General features: G+C 44.3%; 1 protein-coding gene across 2 annotated transcripts; it reads left to right on the forward strand.

The window, feature by feature from the left end:
* The first annotated feature begins 13 nt into the window (after nt 1-13).
* adnp2a (ADNP homeobox 2a) lies at nt 14-22683 on the forward strand. 2 transcript variants are annotated; one of them, XM_030369563.1, is made up of 17 exons: nt 14-356; nt 4552-4661; nt 5129-5218; nt 5710-5994; nt 6440-6629; nt 7524-7726; nt 9576-9875; nt 11089-11253; nt 11788-12012; nt 12933-13049; nt 13476-13562; nt 17488-17928; nt 18449-18781; nt 18985-19346; nt 19720-19873; nt 19995-20175; nt 20666-22683. In XM_030369563.1, exons 2-17 carry the CDS (start codon nt 4554-4556, stop codon nt 20869-20871), a joined length of 3447 nt encoding a protein of 1148 aa, XP_030225423.1. In that variant the 5' UTR covers nt 14-356; nt 4552-4553; the 3' UTR covers nt 20872-22683. The 2 variants fall into 2 exon arrangements, with proteins under 2 accessions (XP_030225423.1, XP_030225424.1); XM_030369564.1 differs by having other exon boundaries at nt 20672-22683.
* The last annotated feature ends 137 nt before the right edge of the window (nt 22684-22820 follow it).

The following is a 22820-nucleotide window of genomic DNA, read 5'->3' on the forward strand; positions in this document are numbered from 1 at the left end:
CTAGGCAATGACTCTGACGTCACTTCCCCACTTCCTGTCCGCCATGTTCCCTCGCAATAGAGTTGTGTTATTGGCAGGAATGAACAAAAAGGGGGGCATGGTTAGTATTCGAATAAGTTAAGTTCGATGCAGCGCGTCTATACAAGGCAGATTAGCGGTAGTAATGATAAGAGAAGTGGCTTCCGGGGACCTGCATCTGTTCGGGTAACAATTTCGTGAGCGCGCCCGAGTGACGCCGAAGTCCTAGCCCTCGCGCCGGATTGGTGAAGGAGGACGCACGGGCACGCCGGCCCCGGTACAAGTAGCGCTGCCCTCCAGCCTCCTCCAGACAGTGAGACATCAACACGCACGACCAGGTGGGCGACGGACAACCCGCTTCTTGTCTCCGAGACCGTCATGTTACGCACTAACCTACCATACTTTGTACCGGGAACCGGGTGCAAAGTTGTGTTGAATGGCACTCGGCGCTATTCGGCTACGCTCGCTAGCTCGTAGGTCCGCCCGACTGATCAGCCGTTGTAGTTTCATGCTCGTTATCCAGCGACATAATATCCACGTTTAGCCCCAGGAGGACCCGGGTTCAGATCTGGTTTAGTGAAGATCAGGCTAGCCCCAGGTAGCTGCGTTTGTTCTGCCGGGTGGAGGTAAAGCTTGTGTTGACACAAACGGTGATGTGTGTATGACAATGCCACGATCAAAAGCTAGTAACCTGCTCACGAAAAGTGTTTATTTGTGTGACATGAGTGTGTGACTACACCGAACGCAATTGTTAAGCTCACAATATATATTAAGATTGCCCCCCCCACCGGCACGCCCCCAAGAGCCCTGATCTGAGGATGGAGGAAAGTGAAGCAGGAGTCAGAAGTTGAGATGTTCCCTGACAGGGTCCTTTTCGTTTGAGGGGATTTAGAGCTTGTCAGAGGATGGGTTTGAATCAGAGCTGTGTGTTTATTGCTGTAGTGTTTATAGACACTTATGAATTAGCATGATATATGCTCTAAGTCACACAAAGCATTTTGGTGGATTTCTATTGAGGTTGTGTGATAAGAAGTTAGAAGCGTGCGTGCGTGTGTGTGTGTGTGTGTGTAAATGGAAATGTGTGACTGATGCACCTCTTGATGATCAGCATAGAGCTGCTTCTGGTCCGCTGATGTGATGTCGTGAGGGCTTCTCTAAACAAAGAGCCGAGGCTCAGTGTAATACGAGACTCATTTGTGATTTCTTGAGAAACGGAAGAAACCTTGAGATCGGGACCACAGTCACAATGCAGCCCCCAGCTTGGTTAGCTAGCAGAGCTATGCAGATACTGGACAGACTTTAAATCGAAACTTTGGCTCTTAAAGAATAAAGACGAATATATACACTGTGACAACAGTCAAAGGGACAACCCAGTAAATGCTAAACAGAAAATGCTAGCCACCTGCATGCTGTTTTTTTAAATTAGCGATGCTAATGTCTGTCTGATCGTTTACAAAATACTATTGTAGGTGGCGTATCCTGGCACCTCATGGCAATGTACAATGCTTTAATTAATGATATTTAACGCTATTATTATTAAGAGTTTTTTAATATTAATACAGACCTACTGTATAAAGGTGCCAGACCTTCAATTATCTAAAGGTGCATAACAATAATGACCAAAAAATAACATGATGATAAATGATACTTAAAACAAAAGAAAAACGGCAAACTATTACCAATCATCAATTCTTCATGGTCTGACCACAGCTAGGAGGGCTATACTAATCAAATTCTGTTCCAGGAGTCCTGCAGCTAAACATTGGCCTTGTCGTTATCGTTCTACGCTATAATCAGGGTGGATCAGAAGCAGCTTTTTAGAAACATTATGGAATATTTTTTGTTTTTCTTCAACTCAAACACAACTTTTGAAGTATCTGAAAACAACTGCAAGGCGAAATCTGATTCAGCACATCATTGCAGATAAACATATTAGAACTTCTGCTTCTGACTTCAGGAGTGAAGGACTAAAATGTTCCTGTACGTTCCAGACTTGCAAACAATTCACAATTTTCTGATTTTTTCTCTGTTGAGTTAGGGATAGGCGATAAACTGATGTTATCGATTAACTCGAGTGTGTAGCTCACGTCGACTTGTTTAAATGAAAATCGGTTTTCTCTTCAACATCCGCCAACGCCTCCCTCTCAGCTCCCGTAGTTCGGAATGGGCTCAGCCCTCCCCCTAGCCTGGATCCGCCCGCCTAAGTACTTCCGCTCAATTTGAATTTCCCTTCAGTACTCTCTGTACAAATGAAATGAAATGAAGTACGAGAGTCTGGTAGAACCAGGCTACCCTCCCCCCGCACAGAGCGCGCAATTACCAAAGTGATGCACAAACATGACAGTGTGGCGAGTGTGACAAGTTGTATGCAACAATTTATTCATACATGTATAATCTATTTTGAGGTAAACATAATTAATTTGAAATATATCTGTGTGGTTTAACAAGTCGTCGATCTGTTGGTAATGCCTCGGGGCTCCAGTAGGGGATCGCACTATGATCGCACTCCTCTTCCTCATTCAATACAGACGACGAGTGAAGGAAAGAGCTGCGTGTGTGTTTTTCTCATTCTTCTCCTGTTACTACTCTTTCTCTATATTTTATATATTTTATATTATGTTACAGGTTACACTGTTTACAATGGCAGGGCGTCCCATAATGCCTGTTTATGTAAATCGATTTAAATCGGAAATCTGATTTTTTGTGAAAAAATCAGGGAATTATTTTTTAGGCCATATCGCCCAGGCCTATGTTGAGTATGTTTAGGTGGCTAGCTAGCTAGCTATGCTAGCAAGCAGACATATGGTTGAACCCATCACTGAAAACCCTTTAAAATATAGACTTCTGAGACCTTAAGTTATGTGTAGGTTATATAGAAGGTTCCACACCTCTTTTAAATGGTTATTGCTGATTTTTGGAACGGTTATTCAATTTGGGTTAAAGTGTTTCCTCTGATGTCAGATTAAGGTCTTTGTCATTGGGAATAGGTAATGTAATAATAAATAAGTTATTTTAAGTTATCATTCCTCATAGCGGTCCCCTAAAGAAGAAAGTATCAATCAACATAACAACGAACATCTGCAGACTCTTATGCCGCTTTTCCACCGCACATGTAGCTCGACTCCACACGACTCGACACGGTAGCAGCACGGGTCCTTTTCCACCGCAAATAGTACCTCCTGGACGTGGGCGGGGTCGGCTGTGCGAAAGGGCCGTGACGTATTTTTGTACGCGACGCAAACAACTCCTACGCAACCCACACATGGACAGAACCCACATAACAACAATGGAGGACATCGATAACATTACTATTATTAGCTGGCATGTTGAAGAAGTGGAATATGTTGGCTGCGGCGCTGCTATGGCTGTTACCAGCATGGTTGCCATGTCGCTCTCGTGACTTCGTCACACTCTCTGGCCAATCAGTGGCCGGCCGTCTGCCGACGTCACCTTTTAGCATCGGCTCAGCTCGCTTGGAACCTAGAGCGAGGCGGTACTAAAAAAAGCAGCCACTTCAGGTACCAGATACCATGTTTTCGCGGTGGAAACGCAAAAAATGCGAGCTGAGTCGAGCTGGTACCATGCAGTGGAAAAGCGGCATTAGACTAAAACAGTCTCCAAACCTCTATCAATTATAACATTTGAACAGAAGCAATACAATTCAAATCCAACATCTATATTCAGAAATATTCTCAATTCACTATACTAACCTAGCCTGGCAAGCCAGACCCATATCGGAAAGATATTGGGTCTGGTCTCGTACGGTGGCAGTGTGGGCGGGATAAACGGTTGTCTTTCAAGTTCCCTCTGCACGCAATAGGATAGCGCTACAACCAATCAGAGCAACGAAGAAGGTGACGTAGTCAGGGCGACGGAAATTTCCATGGGGAAGTGTTGTGAATGGTGGATTGAGAGAATGGAGACCAACGACGAAACGTTTACCGTATCCGGTCGGCAAAACTCCGAATATATCTTTCTTTTCCAGGAAAGACTTCAGTGCAGTTCTTTGTTCATTTCTCAAAGAAAATGATAACTTCAAGTCTTGAAGAGTCGCGGCCAAAGCCGAGTCGAAAGACAGCTGTTCGCCAGCAGCAGCAGCCATTATTGTTTACCTCTAACACGGAACCGTCGCAGCTCTGTCGTCATTCGGCTCAATTCCGCCCCTCACGATCTGATTGGCTTGACACATTTTCTGTTTCCAGCACCGAAAAACGACGACAGAAGGCGAGACCGCCCTGGCTGCAAATTGAATTTGCTGCCGCTAGGGGCGTCTAGATTTCTAGGCTAATACTAAACCGGTTTTCTCTAACATCTGGTCTCTTGCTGAAACTTGCATTGAATTTAGTTTTCGTAAATCATTTTGATTAACGGATCTACAAAATAGTACCCATAACCCTATACAAATCTTCAATGTCTGTTGCACATTGTTTGAAACCATAACATCTCACCATTGAAAGTGGTGGAGACACTGTCTCGGGAGCCTGTTGAAACAGGCCAGATGTGCCCACTGCTATGGCATCTCTTTCCATACAGATATGTACCAGGTTCCAGTTCAGAGGCTCGACAGAATCAGAACTTCCAGGAAGAGAGTCAAAGAAATACTGACTGACATAGGACTGGATTCTTGCCAAGACTTCCTAAAGGTAGGTTCCTCACATAAAATACAAACCTTTGTTTGTAACAACTGAATGAAGACGTTTGCAAATTATTGAACAATTATGTAAAAAAAATGTAAAACACATCTACACATGAGTGCACCTCCGGAAGCACGTCACCGCACACGACTCCCTTCTGAAAGGGGGATGGTTATGGGGATGGAAGTGATGCAGGCTTATGTTAGGCTTCCCTAAAGGAGCCTCAGTCGACTCAGATGAGCCCCGGGGCAGATACAAGATACACCGGAGGGATTCTACCTCCTCTTAGGCCCGTAGTCGTCTCAGGAGCCCCACCAGGAGGGGCTAGAGGATGTTGCCAGGGAAACGGGGACATCTGTGGTTACCCTGTTGCCACGGACACCCTGATTTTGGATGGGCCGATTGTAAAGATGGATATTGCCATTTTCTTCCAAACAGTTTTGCTCCCTCTACAATTGTCTTCTATACTTCCCCAGGAGGATAAGAGTGGTGACAATGGTGAGCAGTGCTATGAGAAGACAGAATGGAACGACCTCACAGACTGTTACCAGACCAAGAGGAAAAAGGTGAGCAAAAATCAATATCGCAATATTATAGACTAATCAAAGAAACACCATTCACTTCTATAGAATCTTATCCTATTTCATCTACCTAAAAGTAATGGAATCATCATAGTAATATCCATTCTGTTTTATTGAATCTAATGTCTACTTTAAAGGTGACATATTATACCACCAGGTGTGAGTGTAATTAGCCGTTACAAGCTGTTTTGAAAATCTGCCTCTTCTGACATCTCAAGTGGGCGTGTCCACCCAGATTCACGCTGGATAGATCAGTCTCCCAGCCTACCGAGTGGACTGTAGCAAACGACGCTCATCTTTCCAGCACACATCTAGGTGGACACGCCTACTTGTGACACTAATCACACTCACACCTGGTGGTATAATATATCCCCTTTAAACTAATTCGATACCGTTCAGTGAATAATCAAAGGGCTCTCCGTTCAGTTCCACTGACTCTTATCCCATGTCGTGTACCCCGCTCCCCGCTGCTCCAGTGGTGCTACCGTACCCAGCCCCTGTGCTGCTCCCTCTGCTGGTTCTCCTGTCGCTCCTGGCAGACCTTCCGGAACCACGTCCAGCGATGCCACGACGAGGAGGGGGACCTGGCCTCCCTCTCGCCGTGCCCCGCGTGCGCCTACATATGCCGGCCCGACCTCCTCTCGAAACACGCCAAGCTGTTCCACACGCAGCCACAGGCGGCGCCGGCGGGCAGCAGCAACGGCAACACGGGCAACAAAGTCACCAAGACCCTGGCGAGAATGCCGGTCTCTGTTACACAGGTGGGCTGTTTCACGTGGAATATTAGGTTAGGGTCGCCCATTTTTAAATGCCTAACTTGGCCGGTGTCTCATAAATTGTAATCTTGAATTAATATTTTGAAATTTCAAAGTAATTAATTTACTCTTGTCATAGTTCATCTATTAGTCTATTACAGCAATCAGCCACCATTATTGCTTAAAAATTAATTATTATGCCATCATGCCAATTATTATGCCATCATGCCATTATACAATAATGGCATGATGCTGTTTAGAGCAGTGCCTGACTTCCTATTTCTCGTGCAGCCGGCCTGAACAATTTTTATTTCTAACTCATAATAAAAAGACTCCCATGAAAGGAAAAAGCCTTATAGCAAAGCATTTCCAAATGTTGCATTGACACAGCCATCCCCAACTGTGTGTGTTTGTCCCATCTGATGTGTATTTTGTGAATGTGCTCCGTCAGGCCGGCGTGCGTGTCACCACGGTGGGTCCGGGCGGCGATAAGTACTCGTGTGCCGCCTGCGGTTATCATGACAGCCTGCTGTACGTGATGAGGAAACACGTCCTGCTCACTCACTGCAAGGCCCTGCTGCAGCGCTACTACAGCTGCCAGGTCACCACTCTGAAGAAGAGGGCCAAGCCTGCGCCAAACGGTAGCCACATCTCATGGGGCTGTGCAGTTAATCGCATTTTGACCACGTTCTCGTTTTTTGCGTCAAACAATCTCCAAACTAGCATAATCGAGTTGAAACAATTTATTTATATATGTAAATCTTTTTGTATTTATTTTTTATTCATTAAATGCTTTATAGAAATTGCAAGAACAGCTGGATACATATTTTGTACACTATTTTCTATTTCAAAATTTTCCATTTGAACGTTTTTTAAAATATTTTTTAAGGGAAAAGTTCTCAGTTACACACTGCTTTTTGGGGCAGAAACGCTGAATAAATGCATCCTGTTTTCAAACTCAAAAATAATAATTTGATTAATCGGGATTTCAATATTGACGTGAGGCCTGACTGTGTGTCACGGGGTGTGGCTGGGGATGCGGGTACTGATGTTGTCTCCCTCTTGACTCCGCCCACGCTTACTGCCTACCTGAGCAGGTAATCCAGTAATGGGGAGGGCTCGTTTGGAAAGAGCTGGTGGGAGCAGGAGAGATACTGTTGTTTAGACCGTGAAACATCACTGTGAACGTGGGCGTAATGCCCACGTGATGCCCACGTTCACAGTGACAAAACAACAACAAAACAATAAATATATGGGTATAAATACATATACCCATATGTATTTACATTATATGTATGTATTTACTATATGTATTTACTCATTTTACATTATTATATCACACAATGTAAAACGATTTTTACATTATGTGTGATATACAATGTAAAACTGTTACATTACCTATTCCCAATGACCCCGAGGTTATTAAAAACTCATCCGTGCGGCACAAACTCTGCCTTTGTCGCAACACTGTCTTATCACAGTGTTTTACATCTTTCAACTGACATCCTTTTGTTATCTTGTCCTTTCCCTCCCAGAAAGCCCAGGCAGCAATGAAACTTGGACCACGGTAAAACAGTCCAAGTTTTCCTGCTGCGTGTGCAAGATGCCGGCGGAGACCTCGGAGCACCTCCTGTACCACCTGCTGAGCTCGACCAAGCACCAGGAGCTCCAGGCCCACATCAAGCCCCTGCTGGTGGAGCACTGCAGCGTGGCCAAGATCGCCCCCGCCGGCAGTAAGGTACTAAAGGGAGTGACTGATTAAAAGGGGTGTGACGATATTTTCGTGCCACGAAATATCCCGTTATCAAAGCGTGACGAAATGCGTCGTTCAGACGAAAAAATGGTCAGCGGTATAATGTATATGTTTTTTCCTTTTCATACTTTATTTATGGACTTAGGTTTGCACTTAATTAATAGACTAAGAAAAAACGTTATGTTTATTGCCATTATGACAAGATGATTAGTCTATACCAGGGGTCTCAAACTCAATTTACCTAGGGGCCGCTTGAGGTAGAGTCCGGGTCAGGCTGGGCCACATCAAGTATTCGACAAAAAAATGTAGCACAACTGACCGAATCTAATTTAATGATCGGGATATAATTAGATCACATTGGCTATGTAATCGCTGACAACAGGGGACATTTCATAGTGGTTGGTGGAAACGGGACATTTTAGCGTCCTTTGGCTTTTGTCGGGACTCAGGACGAGTAACTCAAAATTGGGACTGTCCCGGCAAAACCGGGACATCTGGTCATCCTATCACAAGTGATAAAGTGTGGCAAGCGTCACAGCAAAAATGTGCGTTTGACAACAACGCGCAGGCCGCACTAACATTAAACATTAATGTCAAGTAGGGGGCCACAATATTTCATCCCGCGGGCCTCGGTTGGCCCCCGGGCCGCGAGTTTGAGACCCCTGGTCTATACCATGTTAATATAACACATCTTCTTTAAAATTTCATAAGAAATGGGAACATAAGGCAAATGGCATTTTTTTGCTTATTTTGTGTGTTTAATATAAACGAGAATATTTTTTCAGTCATACATTTTCCTCATTCAAGTTTTGTTCAAAATATCCTTATAATATCGAATCGTGAACCAAATATTGTGTATCGTATTGAATCGTGAGCGGAGTGAATCGTCACATCCCCTACCGATAACTTCAGACATGTTTGGAATTGTAATATTAACATTATAGAAAAAAAAACGGATTAAAAGAGTTGTATTTTGATGTTGATTTACTCGGTAGGCCAGTAGTTGCTCCTGACTATACACGTGATGAAGAGGTTTAAATACATTTAGACATTGTGATGCAAATTATTGTCAATTGTGTTAGCTTCTAAACTACGATTTTAGCTTTCGATGGTCCAAATAACATGAAAGGATCAATTAGGAAACTAAAAAGTAATATTCCTTCTGTATATATGTTTTCACTGCAAAATTCTGTTGATCCACTTCCTATAATAAATATAATGGCATGAAGATGAACACACCAGACAGAAGCAGGAGATTAAACGCCTCCATGGCCTCATTTGAATCTCTTATTGTGAGGAGTAATGGAGCGGCGCACTCGTTCCACATCAACCCCTGACCCACTTCCTTGGGTCCTCAGCAATACACCCGCCCAGTGTGGAGTCGATCGGATGAACGGTTCTCGAGGAAATCGAGGGCATGCATACATTCATTCATTCATTCATTCATTCATCCATCCATCCATCCATCCATGCAACAGAGACTCCTTCCATATCATTAAGTCAAGTCAAGTTTATTTTGTATAGCCCACAGAACGACAACTCCATGTGCTTAGCAAAGATAAAAGGAAGTGAAAGATGCAGTTATATAAAAAAACATTTGATTTACATGAAAAACATTAGATATAAAAGCATAAAAATAAGTGCAAAACCATATGTGTAACCAAATATACGTATGTAAATAGATAAAAGGGCACATAAACATAAAGCTCAAAACATAAAACATGAAACAGGAATTGTCCAAAGGCTGAACAGTTCTGTCTTATTTTTTTATTTTTTCTGTTTAACAGTTTTGGCATTAAGACTTCTGCCCCTGCTTACCCCTCTCCTGCCCCAGGCTTCAGAGCTGCCCCACCTGGCTCCCCGGGCCCTCCAGCAGGTGGTCTCGCTGGTTGCCAAAGGCATGAACCTCCCCCCCGTCAACGGGAAGTCTGCGCCCCCAAAGAAGGCGGTCCTGGTGGCCTCTCACTCCCAGCCCACCTCTCTGGTGTGCTCGGCCGGCGGCGGGGCGCCCCAGGTTCTGGTGGCCAATCAGAAAGCGGCGTCCGGCGTTGCGGTGCGTGCCGCCCCCGGCCAGCCGTCGTGTTCGAACAAACCCGTCAGCTTCGTGATGTCGTCGGGAGCGCAGGGCAACCAGGTAGGCACCCCACCCGGTGGGGGCTCCCCTTGTTTGTGTTCTATGGTGGGCTTTTTTAAGGGGTGTTATGCCACCAGGTGTGAGTCTGATTAGCCATTACAAGCTAGGGCTGACCGATTATGGGAAAAATCATGATCACGATTATATTGGTCAATATTGAAATCACGATTATTCAAACGATTATTTTTGGGTTTGAAAACAGGTTGTATTTATTCAGCAGGTCTCTCCCAAAAAAAGCGTTGCAACCGAGAACTTTGAAATTTCGCCTTAACGGTCAAAAATAAAATGTTTCAATCTAAAATAATATCCTGATATGTATCCAGCTTTTCTGCACTTTCTATAAAACATTAATAATAAAAAAATATATATATATCGAAAAACTCGATTATGTTAATTTTGTGATCGTTTGACGCTAAACCGAAATCGCGATAAAATTCGATATTACCTATTACAAGCCCTTTGGAAATCTGCCTTTTTCTGTGTTTTAGTGGCATCACACACGTGGGCGTGTCCACCTAGATGTGTGCTGGATAGATCAGTCTACCAGCCTACCCAGTGGACTGTAGCAAATCTTGCTCATCTATCAGTCACACATCTAGTTTGAGTTCACCTGGACTCTGCACAGCCTCCCCCCCTACCCCCTCAGCGGCCATTCTCCTCCTTAGCTCTCCTAAAGACAACTCTCTGTTGCACTTATTGTATGGTATACGTCCTGGCACTTAATGTACGCACTTATTGCATGGTCGTGCAATGCATAAATTGGTGACCGGATTAAAGCAGCAATGAAAATACATCTCAACCCCCATAAACTATGGACGCAGCCATCTTCTTTGCAAGTTGTACAGCTCTGCTCGCTCTATTTTGTAAGCGACGAGATACTACGACCAAAAGGGGGCGTGCCTCAGTGAAATGTAGCAAGAAAGCTGGGAGATTTGCTACTTTACCACTTCGTACATCCAAATGGATAGCAGCACAAGTTCTGGCACTTTAAAAAAGTACTTAGCATTGCGTCTTATCCTAGCTATCTTTTTTGTAGACGGGAATGGGTTAACCTAGTGATTGTTAGTGCTTGGCACTTGTTTCTATGAACATCCTTACCGTACCGACAGATATATTGTTGTCTCTTACTTCTGACATGAGTAGCTACTAGAAGCTTTGGATAAAAGCGTCTGCTAAATGTAAATGTGTCTGTTTGTCCTGCCCTGTGCGCCAGATTCCTTTGACCATGACGATGACGGGCTCCAGCCCAGGCCAGACCCAGCAGGTGCTGCTGCCCGCGGGTCTCACCCTCAACCTGGGGACGAAGATGGGCTCTGTCGGTTCTCCGGGCCAACCGCTGCTCTTCAGCCAGGGACGGGGGGGCCAGATAGAGATGCAGGTGGGGGCATTTGTTTGTTCTTCACCACTACCTTTTTTTATAGCTTTATTCGTCTACGCAACTGAGAATGTTTTTCTCCTCAACTGCTCTTAACCAGTCTAGAAAACTAAGATTTGGGTGGCGTCTGCTGCTAAGAGTTAAATGACTGTGAGGTGTCTCACCTATTCAAGCATTTGACTGATAGATACACAAAGTCTTGTATACCAGCTGCTATAAAGTTTTACAATGCACAAAAATAACTTTGCACTTTTTTAGGTATGGAAGCTATCTGAGGAAGTGTGTGGTGTTATGTCTGTCTTGAAGCTGCAGTGGCACTGTCATTTATTGTAAAGGATTATTAAAAGGATCGATCTATCTATCTATTTGCGTGCTCTGTAGATGGCCCTCCTGTTTGAGTTACTTCTGTGAGGTTAGGTTCCTGATGTAACCAAAGTATTGCAGGGCTAGGCTCTTTCCTAGGAATGTTTTATATCTATTTGTTGTCCACAGAGTTCTTCTAATTGTGCGCCTGCTGTATTGTTGTTGTGGGAACAGGTGACCACCTCATCGGGCCAGCAGATGGTTCTAACGCAGGGGAAAGCCACCACGGCAGGCGCCAGCGCCCCTCAGACCCTCCTGTCTGACGGGAAGGCGGCAGGAGGCCAGGCCATGGTGCTGACCCAGGGGAAGACCCTGGGCCCGTCCGTGGTCCTCGCCCCCAGCAATACCAACTCCTTTGCTGCCATGGCGCCCAACCAGTCGCTGCTGATCGGAGGCCAGGTTAGTACAACGTTCTTATTACGTTCGAATCCATTCAGGTTCACAAATATTTGGTGATTTAAAAATCCGATATATCGGCCGATATATTTAAAAAAGAATTCCAGAAACGTGTAACAAAACATAAACAGATTTTCCTAACATTGGTTATTTTTGGGTCCTCACTAAAATAATAAGGTGATGCAGTTTAAAAATAAACTTTATTTTATTGTCAGAACAGAAAAGTCAAAATCAACATTTATTTAAGTTCTGATAAACAAAATGTCCAAAAATACAAACTTAAGATATGAAACTCAAATTCCTTTGAATAAATACACAATAACCCCAAAAAAAATGATATATATATTTTTTAAAATATGAATTAATCGCCCGATACCGATAGTTTGGAAAATGCCTAATATCGGCCGATAATATCTAATTATGACCTATTCCTTCTAATGTCTTAAAGATCCCATACCATATAAATAATTGTATTTGTGATTACTAGAATAGGGTTACATGGCTGTATGTTAAAAAATACCCCTTATTATCCTCACACCGTTCATTTCTGCAAACCAATTTCAGCGTCTTTCAAAAGACTTGTTTTGTATCGTGTTGCTTTAAGGCCCCCCTCCCGACTGCTGTGATAGGTCAGCACGCTCACTCTGTTGTGATTGGTTGAATGCTTTGAGTGTGACAATTAATTCAGACCCCCGAGAAGTTGTAAACATTGCGGGTAGCCGAGAGGCGTGACTTCTGCACTGTTTCATGCACGAACACTCCCCCTGGCTCTGACTTTGACTTTTCTAGCTTAGCAGACGTTAAACATGTACACATATGTCGTATAACGGTCTAAAGCAAAGGGAAAAGTCGAAAAAGCATGATATCAGCCCCTTTAAAAGGAAACCTCATGTGGTTTAATTGACTCCTCTTGTTGTTCCCAGGTGGGTTCTGTTCGTCCCATGATGTTGAACCAAGGGTTGTCTATACAGTCCCAACAGCAAGGGGGGACGCTTCTTTCCTCGCACCCAACACTGGGCTTCATAGCCACCGCCAACAAGGTGAGAACGCCCCACCCCTGTTCTTTACTGTTGTTCCTTTCTTTTTGTGCAGTTTAAATGAGGCATGGAGGAAACTTCGGATCATCCGGGATCATCTCATCTTCTTCCCCATTATGTTAACGGCATAACATAGAACTGTATTGTAGTGTATAGTATAGTTCTATATAGAGCTGCAGGCATAGAAGAGTATGCCTGCATAAGAGTATTTTTTTTCCATACTTATTTGACGGTCACTTTTGAAGACCCCACCCCTAAATGCTTTATAATTACAACATTACACTTTATTAACAAGAGCACTTTTTCAGCACTTTTTAAACTAGACAAGAGCCTGTGCTTGCATTTGGCTCACTCGATATCATGTTTTCGTTGCCTTTTGTGAATGCCGTTCACGTTAAAATAAGTATTACTGACTCATTGCTCCTCCAGATGGGCCCTGGCCAGTCCCTGATGTTGAACCAAGGTCTGTCCTTGCAGTCCTCCCAGTCTGTGAGGCTCATACCCACTGGCAACAAGGTAGGCCATGCAACTACACCCATAAACAAAACTGTGGTCCAATTCACTGTAGATTTTGCCTTTATTTTCTATTTTAATACTAAAATGCCTTTTTCTATTTTAACCATTTCTTTGCATATGTTTTTCTTTTACTTATCTATTATTTTATTTTATTGTATGACAATGTTTATATGTGAAGCACTTTGAGTCTGCCTTGTGTATGAAAAGTGCTATATAAATAAAGTTGCCTTGCCTTGCCTTGCCTTGCCTAGATTGAACACATTCAACCTCTTAAATTTGACGTTTATACAACCAGGTGCGAGTGTGATTAGAGTGAGCCGTTAGAAGCCGTTTTGCGTGTCCACTAGGGCTGGGTATTGCCAGGTACCTCAAAATTCAATTCGATTTCGATTTGATATTGATCCAATTTCTTCGATATCGGTTCAATAATACGTGCAGATGACAAAAATACCTAAATATTATTTAGTATTAACAATTTCAAAATTAATTAACCATTTCATTGGGCTTTAAAGTGGAAAGGAAGCAATCAAATAAAACATGTCTATAGCACTAGTTAAATATTTAAATATACCATAAATACAAATAAAGTCGGAAATATGTCCCGTTATTCAGAATGAAGCACAAACACGTTGCATTAATTACAATGTTTTCAGCCTGTGCGCCGCCATCTGTTTTCAGAATACGATGACGTCACGAGAATGGTTGGTATTAACATTCTATGTTGTTTACATAGCGGCTCATTGCCTCACAGGTAGCTTACTGCCTCAACAAAATGGATATGGACGAATGGGATAGACCCACCAATGAAGGCAGGCATCCAATTGCCTATGCTTTGAGCCAGTAAGAGAAGTCGGAGTTTTAGTGCCCCCAACAGAGCCTGACTATGGAGGAGAAATAGATGAGGGAGAGAGAGATGTATCTGAGCGCACAGGAAACAATCGGTGGTGCTTGTGTGGGGTTTGTGTCCCTATGTCCACTGACATGGAGAGTGTCTGCTGCCATGAAATGAACCTGTAGTAATGCAGTGTAAGATATTTATATAAATTGCACATTATATATTATATTTTTTATATATATATAATAATTATTATAATATAAGATAAGAAAAGTAAAGTACACGGGTGCAGCAGCTGGGCTCCACGCTGCCTTACAGTTCGTTAATTTCATGATACAAGTAATTGTCGTGCCATTTGGGTGTGCACGTGAATATGCGAAAATAGTGCAACCGACGGTGTTTGCAAATGGATTATTTCCGATAACAATGGATTATTTTGGCGATGGATTAGAAATTATCAAGAGCATGGAGCGAGCTAGTCTGCAAACAAGACAATCTTCAAACAGTGAGTGTACTTGTAATAATTTATCTGTTTCTCTAGTAGTAGAAGCTAAGTGTACCTCTCGTTCCTCTGCCTGGCAAGCACGTTTCTGCGCTCTTTCGCTGCACATAAGAGCAGCGCCCGGGTCCGATCTGACGGGTATGTCCGTGTCTCCAGCACTATATCCACTAAAATTAAAAATAGTTGGCACAGCATCTGGCTTCAGGCGATTGGTGGGACGGCGAACAAATCTCCCATCTTCAGAAAAAGCTCCCTCTTCGATGTAATCAGCCTCTATAAAGTGGTCGCTACATACTCTCTGCCCTGGTCCCATTGGGGGGCTGAGGCGTTTCAATGCAGCTAACCATCTTCGGAGCACTTCAGGCTTCTTGACGGGAATTACATGGAAATGAACTATTCTACCGCTCTCCTAAGACCCATTCGCCCACCGGTGGGCGATTTGTGTTTGTTGACCACATGTTTCCACTACGCAGCGACATAACCCGCTTCAACTTTCATCATTACAGACATTCTATACATCGTTAGAAAGGGTAGAATCTCCACAATTTATTCATCCGGTTTTTTTTTTTTACAAATCATGAGCACAAAACCTTTAATATTGATATTAACCAGCATGGTAAACCGGAAATGCCAGAAAACAGTGACTCCCTACCTTTGAAGCAATCTGAGAACCGTAATATGTGTCCATTCCTCAATTATTTATATTCCAATTGTCCGTGAGAATCCACTGATCAAAAGCATCCAAATGGTTTTTCATAAAATTATTCCAGCTTGTGAATATCGTCGTGTAAAGTCCATTTGTTTACCATCTCCAAACTTTGTTCGTCAACTAACATACAGACGTTCGCAGCCGTATCGATATTTTCTCTAGCTCCAGCATGCAGTTGTTGGATATGCTTGTTTTCATCACTTTGCTGGCTACAAAATAAAAGTGTCCCCGTCTTTTTCTGTTCAGTTTTCACTCCGGTACAGCCCGTGAAGTAGATGGAGCGCTCCCAGTTCGAAGGGCCAATGGGCTTTGTTTACTTTGTTACGCGGCTTTAGTATAGGGACAGCGTATTGGCTATTGATATGTCAATCACTTGGGCTTCTAGCCAATGAGTTTACCTTTCCAACGCTGCTAGGCGTGTCCAGCTGTGATACGTATGAGCCGAGATATAAAGCTGCGTCAACACGGCAGACAACTCACTTTGCGCATATTTTGCGCATATATTGTTCATATTTAGTTCTTGTCATATTTTCATGATATGGCCAATATCTCAATATGAATGTGTGAAAGAATTTTAGTTTTGAATCACGGAGAAAGGTTTTATAGTCACCAAAATGCTTCAGTAATGTTTCCAGTGTCACAGAAGTAGAGTAAATGCATTTGGCACAATTTGGCCATTTGGAGACATTTTGGAGAGGTTTGTGCCGCCAGTGACAACACACCATAAAAACTCCATTACCTCCCCAAGGTTTAGGCCTAGAACTCCAAAATTTCTTCCAGGTGTAGTTGGCATGATGTAGAAGGTATTTGGCATATTGCCATATGCCTTACATATAAAGCACATCCTAGTTATTGTAGTTCAATTATGACCTATTATTTTCGAAGACAAAAAAAATTGCTTTAGAGCCATGTCTGAACTGATGTCATTTAGGTTGTGTGTATGATACATGCCAAATACATATCTACAGAAACTAGAGCTTGTCAGCTTTCAAATGAAGTATCATACATCCATCTAGGACTTAGGGTTACTGTGTTATAAGCTTTTCCATTTGGGTATGTGTATAGGCGAAAAAAACCAAAATACTGCCGGGTCTTAAGAGGTTAACCGATAAAATTTGTTTGAACAGCCAGGGGCAATACAAAAGGACCCCCCTGTTCTTCCAATATCCGACATGTTTATTTTAAAGAGCCAACCATTCTGATGACGTAGCGCCTGCGTTTTTAAAACATGGCTGCACCCTAGAGGCGAAAGTCGTTATAAACATGTCATTTTACGGTGAAACTACTTGAATTTCAGTATTGATGAAAATCCATGTGTTTCCAAAAATGAAAAAACAAACAAAAAATTGACACAGTTCTCAGTGCTTCATTTCCACTTTAACTAGCAAAAAGGAAATACACCATTTTGTAGTATTGTTCCTGACCTAATCTTGCAGCATAAAATTAATAATCATAATATGGACAAATGTAAAAGGGCATGTACATTTAGGCATACTCGCTTCTAGATTACAATGACCGAGTATGTTTCTTTTATTTAAATTTTTTATGGAAATAATCTATTTCAAAAAATTCTGAATCGAAATTGAATCGAGAACAAATAAATTGCAGTGCATTGATGAATCGATCAATTTACCCAGCCCTCGTGTCCACCTAGATGTATAACGGATAGATGAGCAACGTTTGCTACTGTGCACTGGTAGACTGCTCTATCCAGCACACATCTAGGTGGACACGCCCACTTGTGATGTCAGAAGAGGCTGCCTTTCAAGATGGCTTGTAGAGGCTAATCACGCTCACACCCGGTGGTATAATATGTGACCTTTTGAGGCACGGGAACAGCACCAGAGTGCAAACTGAGGATTTCCATGCCCTTTCCCAGGTCAACGGCATGCCCACCTACACCCTGGCCGCCGTGCAGATGGCCGTCCCTGTTCAGTCCGGCGTGGCCAAGCCCCCGGTGTTGGTCAACGTTCCTCCACAAGCGCCGCCCGTCGCACAGGCCAACCCCAGCGCGGCGCAGACCAACAGGGCGGCGCTCTCCTCCCCCACAGGGAAGGTACCGTCGTCGTCGCCGCCCGTCCCGCGAGCCAATCCCGGTCCGGTTCCGGCCAAGCGGGCGGCTGTGTCCGCGCCCACGGGGAAGGCAACTGCGCCGTCCGTCCCTAAGGCCAACCTCAGCACAGCGCAGACCCAGCGGACGGAGGGGTCCACACCCACGGGGGTCCCAAAAGCCAACACCGTTCTGCCGCGGTTAAGGTCCAATCGGGGCACTGTGTCGTCCCCCAAGGGCCAGGCACTGGGGGCGAAGAGTCAGTTTGTGGTAAGGGCATTGATTTTTCTATTTGTTCTTTGTCATTCCACAAAGGCCGTCCGAGGTTTGCATGATCAATGTTTTACAAGATTGATTTGATCATTTCATTGATGATTTAACATGCGGAACACCAACATGGAATCCCTTTATGTCGATTTTAAAGTTGCGATGCAAGTTTCCCTGTATTATGGTTGCAATGGTCCACGATCCTCCATTCGCTTCGCATCACACATTGTGTCGGCCCCATTCCAAACCAGGCCAGTAGGCTATTCTGTAGCTCGCACGTCAAACTTTGAGGCACCAATGCTTTGCTTGTAAATAGTCTTGTTTAAGATGGCAATATATAAATGCTAAAAGATCCATTCATGAAACAAAACTAACGTTCCTTTACAAACCTAACATGAACAATGTCTTGAACTACAAAAAAACAAAACTCTAGGTTGGAAATTATGGTCTCCCTGCTGATGTCAAACCCCTGTAAATCAACCCAACCCTTAACCCCGTCTCCTCCTCCCCCCGGCGTGTGCAGACGTGGAGTGCGTCCGGTGTCCTGGAGTGCCTGCTCTGTAAGAGTGTCTTCCCCGACCAAGGGCTGCATCTGCATCTCCTCCACGGCATGAAGTGCCTCCTGTGCCCTCTGGTGTTCTACACCTTCCGCCAGCTGGTGAGCCACTGTGACGAGGCCCACGGCCTGGCCGCCGCCGTCAACCGCGACCAGCTGTGGAAGAACCACCGGCTGCTGGTGACCAAGGACAGCCGCCTGCTGTCCCCGAAGCCCATCGTCAGCCTCAAGGTGCCCAAGGACCTGCTGGGCTGCCCGGAGCTGCACCTGGCGCTGGTGCACAAGGACACGGACCTGGAGGTGGGTGGTGCCGGCGGCGGCGGCGGGGGGTCTTCATCGTCCCGGCATTGGGTGGATCGAAAAAAGAAATCGATTTAAAATCTATAATCGGGTTTGGTTTGAAATAAAACAGATTTTATTTTTAGGCCGTATCGCCCAGCCCTACCCTTGTGTATGAATAGTGCTGTATAAATAAATACAGCACTATACCCCCCCCCCCCCAGGTCATGCACCTCCAGCTGACGGAGAGGCTCACCAAGGCCCCCGGGACGCCGGCCAACGGCCAGCCCTCCTGCCCCTTCTGCACGGACCTGCGGCCCCGGGGCCCGGCGGCCGACGTGCAGCATCTGCGGCGGCGGCACCACGTCATGCACGCCATCCACGCCATCCTCAAGACGCCCGCCTTCAAGTGCGTGTACTGCCTGGGCGTGTACATGGAGCCGTCCAGCGCGCGCACCATCTCCATCCACGTGCAGCGCTGCCGCTGCGCGCCCCACAGCGCCAAGGAGGCGGAGCGGCGTCTCAACCCCGACCCCGCCTCCGCCGGCGGCAGGGCGGCCTCCCGAAGGGGCGTGGCCGCGGCCAGGTACTGTACCTTTAAGGGCCGGGCGGGTGATCAAACGTTGGCGGTGACTTGGATTTTCGGGCCGAAACAAATCTTTTTCTTTTTTTTCTTTTTTTGTATGTTTATTTTATTTATTAAATGTTTTATAGGAATGGCAAAGCGTTTTTATAAGAGAAATGCGAAATAAATGCGTTGTGTTTTCAACCTCAAAAATAATGATATGAATAATCGTGATTTCAATATTGACAGAATTAATCGGGATTATGATTTTTTTTTTCCATAATCTAGCGACCCTATTACCTTTGTTTGTTAGTCGTCAGTTAAATTGTCCTTTTTATAAAAAAAGCTTAACTGCATCGAGCCCAGGACCTGACTGCTGTGTCTCCCGCTGTAGGGAGGGCTTGGAGGCCCCGCCCGGTCCTGAGCCCTACGTCGACTCCCCGACGGAGATCCCCGCCGGCTTAGCACAGAGACCCCTGTCAGAGAGGAAACTCTTCCTGAACAAATACTTCCACAAGACGCCCTACCCTACACGCAAGGAAATAGAGGTGTGTGTGTGTCTGTGTGTCTGTGTGGCATTGCCTCGTCGTTTGCAAACATAAACTGGTATAACTTGAACGTCATCCTGCTCGTCATGACGACCGTCTCTGGGTTCCCCCCCCCCGTTAGTTCCTGGTCCTCCGGCTGAAGCTGAGCCAGCCGGAGGTGACGTCCATCTTCAGCTCCAAGAGGAGGAGGTGCCGGGAGGACTGTCGGCGGCGCGGGCTCCGCGTGCTGCTGGGCTTCGACAGCTCTCACCTCAAGGCGGTCAAACACAACCTGGTCATACCGCACGGTCAGACCAGCCAAGGTACTGCTTCTCACTTGAGATGTGGAGGACAAATGGCGTCCACTGCTTCTTCTTAACGGGTAGAGGAGCAGGGGATTGGGTTGATTAGTGATTTGTGTTTCTTACCCCTCTGCTGCTTGCCTGATGATAAGTCCACTCTAAGCTGTTTGTTGATAGGCTGATTAGCCTTTTCAACCATGTTTTCCACACAAAATTGCAAAAAATATATAATGTATGTTCTAAAAAAGATAATCAAGGCATTGGACTTTTTCATCATACTAAATACATGAGTTACTATGTTAGTAACTTTTTTATTTTTTTAAGTAAAAAAAAAAAAATATATCAATATATTTTTTGGACTATGACATAGCCAAACAAACGTACAGAAAATTAGTCAGATTGGACTGCTGCGTTGTTTGACTCGCTTTGGGGTTGAATTAATCATTCTGGCAATCGACCAATCAGAACGCCCAGTTGCTTATCTGAGCCCCTCGTTCCTCTCTCTCCACGGGTCTAGGTCCACGGGCGAGCAAGGACACCCAGACACCAACGCTGGTCGAATGCAAACAGGAGCCCCCGGACCCCGTAGAGATTGTGGGGCCCTTTGGGGACCACCCCTATGCCGAACCCCTAACCCACCCTGGCTCTCTCCAATGCAAAAAAGAGGATCCTGACAGAACTGTGTCGGGGGGGCCAGAGTCAGGGGAACAGCCCTGAGGGGCCCATTCAGCAACCCCCTAAGGAAGGACACTAAACCATTCATACATGATGCAAACGGTTTCACTGTCTTCACGCCAACGGACTTGTATATTGAAAACCTCTGAAGCCAAAACGGTACTTGGAGTAGAAGTCTGGACGGACCCTAGTGGACGACAGTGCTAAACCAGTTAAAAAACCAAGCGTTCCTGTTGTTGATTCTGCGTGACTGAATCGTGGTACATTTGCAGTGGGGAGGGGTGAGTGAAGGCAGTGAGTTTGGGATTCACTGCCACGTTTTTTTCTTCTTTTGCTGGGTTATTGTGATGGGATAACATGAAAAGGTGCATCGATAAAACGCATTAAAGCAAACATGCTTAACAATAGGAAACGGGAAAAAAGTCAATGTATGTATGGCAGTAGTGTCTGTCCATCAGGAAAGTCGCTTGTTGGGTCACTACATAGAAACCCTCACCTAGGTTTCACCGATGAACCACACTAAATGGGTACGTATTCTTTATTTTATTTTCAGGAAGATTTCTGCTGAATGTGCATGTTGAGGCTTGTTTGCCCAGAGCAATGGCGTGGGCCACATCCCAAAATAGGTAGCTTCAGCATCCAAATTATATAAAGTTATTAAACGCCAACTTAAATGAAGTACCTTTAATAAAAGGTAAACCTTCCCACATATTTTATTTTGGATATAAAGTATTTTCTACCTTTTTTTTTTTTTTTACTTTTTTCACCGTCTTTTTTGTCCATTCACTATTTTGGTTATCTCCTCACAATATATATTACGGTATACACCATTCCATTTTACATTGGGTAAAGGATGATGAGGGAATTGTATATGTGAAGAGAAACATTTGAGCGAAAAACAGCAAACCAAACAACAAAATAAATCTCTTGGGGGAGGGACAAGGACCATAGGCCAATCAAACTGAAGGGTGGGCTCAGTCCACCCGGGCAACAATGGAAGTCGGCTATGTTGGCTTCCGTCACATGTCTATGAGCTGAAGTTGGGCATTGTTCTAGATAAGTAGGACAAAACTTTTGGGTTTTAATTGGGGGTGTGGCTGATAATAACGGACGCTGATTGGTTGGTACACAAGTAGGCCAAAAGTAGGCCTGTTTAAACAGTGATGCTGGATTCTCCTATTTGTAGGTGGAACATTAATACCGCATAGGTTAACCATACCTAACCTAGCAGGGAAAGGTTGCTCACTAAACTAACTTAAACGTTAGAAGCACACAATTAATTTGAAGGAAGAATGCTGTCCAAATTCACAATAAAAACCACACACATTGCCTTCCTGATCATAGACTTGGATTATTGACACCTTTTTCTTCTGTCTCTCTGCACACTGTGGAAGGAAGGCAGGACTAGATTGGACTCTACCAAAAAAACACTACCAGTACATCCAGTCATTTGTGCCACAGGACGCTGGCTTTTTATGTTTTTAAACCACCAGAGTCTACAGTAAGCGTAAGCGTACAGTTAGTGCTTTTCTGCTGTAGGCTCAACACTGTTGACGCTTTTGGTTGTTTCTGAAGTGAAGCGCATGGTCTAGTATTTTAACGGGGCTGTAGTGTGGTGTGTTGTTTTTAAGGAGTTACTCTATTGTTCTGTTCTCTTGTTGCACTTTTGTTTCATGCTGTCTCTTTGATCACATCAAAATCTGCAGGACTTAAATGGTAATACATTGCACATCACAACAAATCGGTCAGTCTCACTCTGTAGTAACAAGCTACAAAACACTTATATAATTGCTGTCAAATGCAACTTGATATTTTTTTTACTTTGAAAAATAAAACTGCAATTTTCACAATTAGTATCTTTGTTTCCCCCCATCATCGTTGTGGTCCTGTTTGGAATACATAATGTACTTGCTAGAGTAATTTTTTTTTGTTTTTCAAAATCAATCTTAACACTCACTTAAAAGGCTGTTTTCTGTTTTAAATTAAACATC

The sequence above is a fragment of the Gadus morhua genome, chromosome 11, assembly GCF_902167405.1.
Source record: "Gadus morhua chromosome 11, gadMor3.0, whole genome shotgun sequence".
NCBI lineage: Eukaryota > Metazoa > Chordata > Actinopteri > Gadiformes > Gadidae > Gadus > Gadus morhua.

Excerpts from the sequence above, each read along its gene's own strand:
- adnp2a (XM_030369563.1), top strand. The coding sequence starts at position 4,554 with ATGTACCAGGTTCCAGTTCAGAGGCTCGACAGAATCAGAACTTCCAGG. Across the intron at positions 7,727-9,575 it reads TCGCCCCCGCCGGCAGTAAG|GCTTCAGAGCTGCCCCACCT; the intron begins GTACTAAAGGGA and ends CTCCTGCCCCAG. Across the intron at positions 19,874-19,994 it reads CTACACGCAAGGAAATAGAG|TTCCTGGTCCTCCGGCTGAA; the intron begins GTGTGTGTGTGT and ends CCCCCCCGTTAG.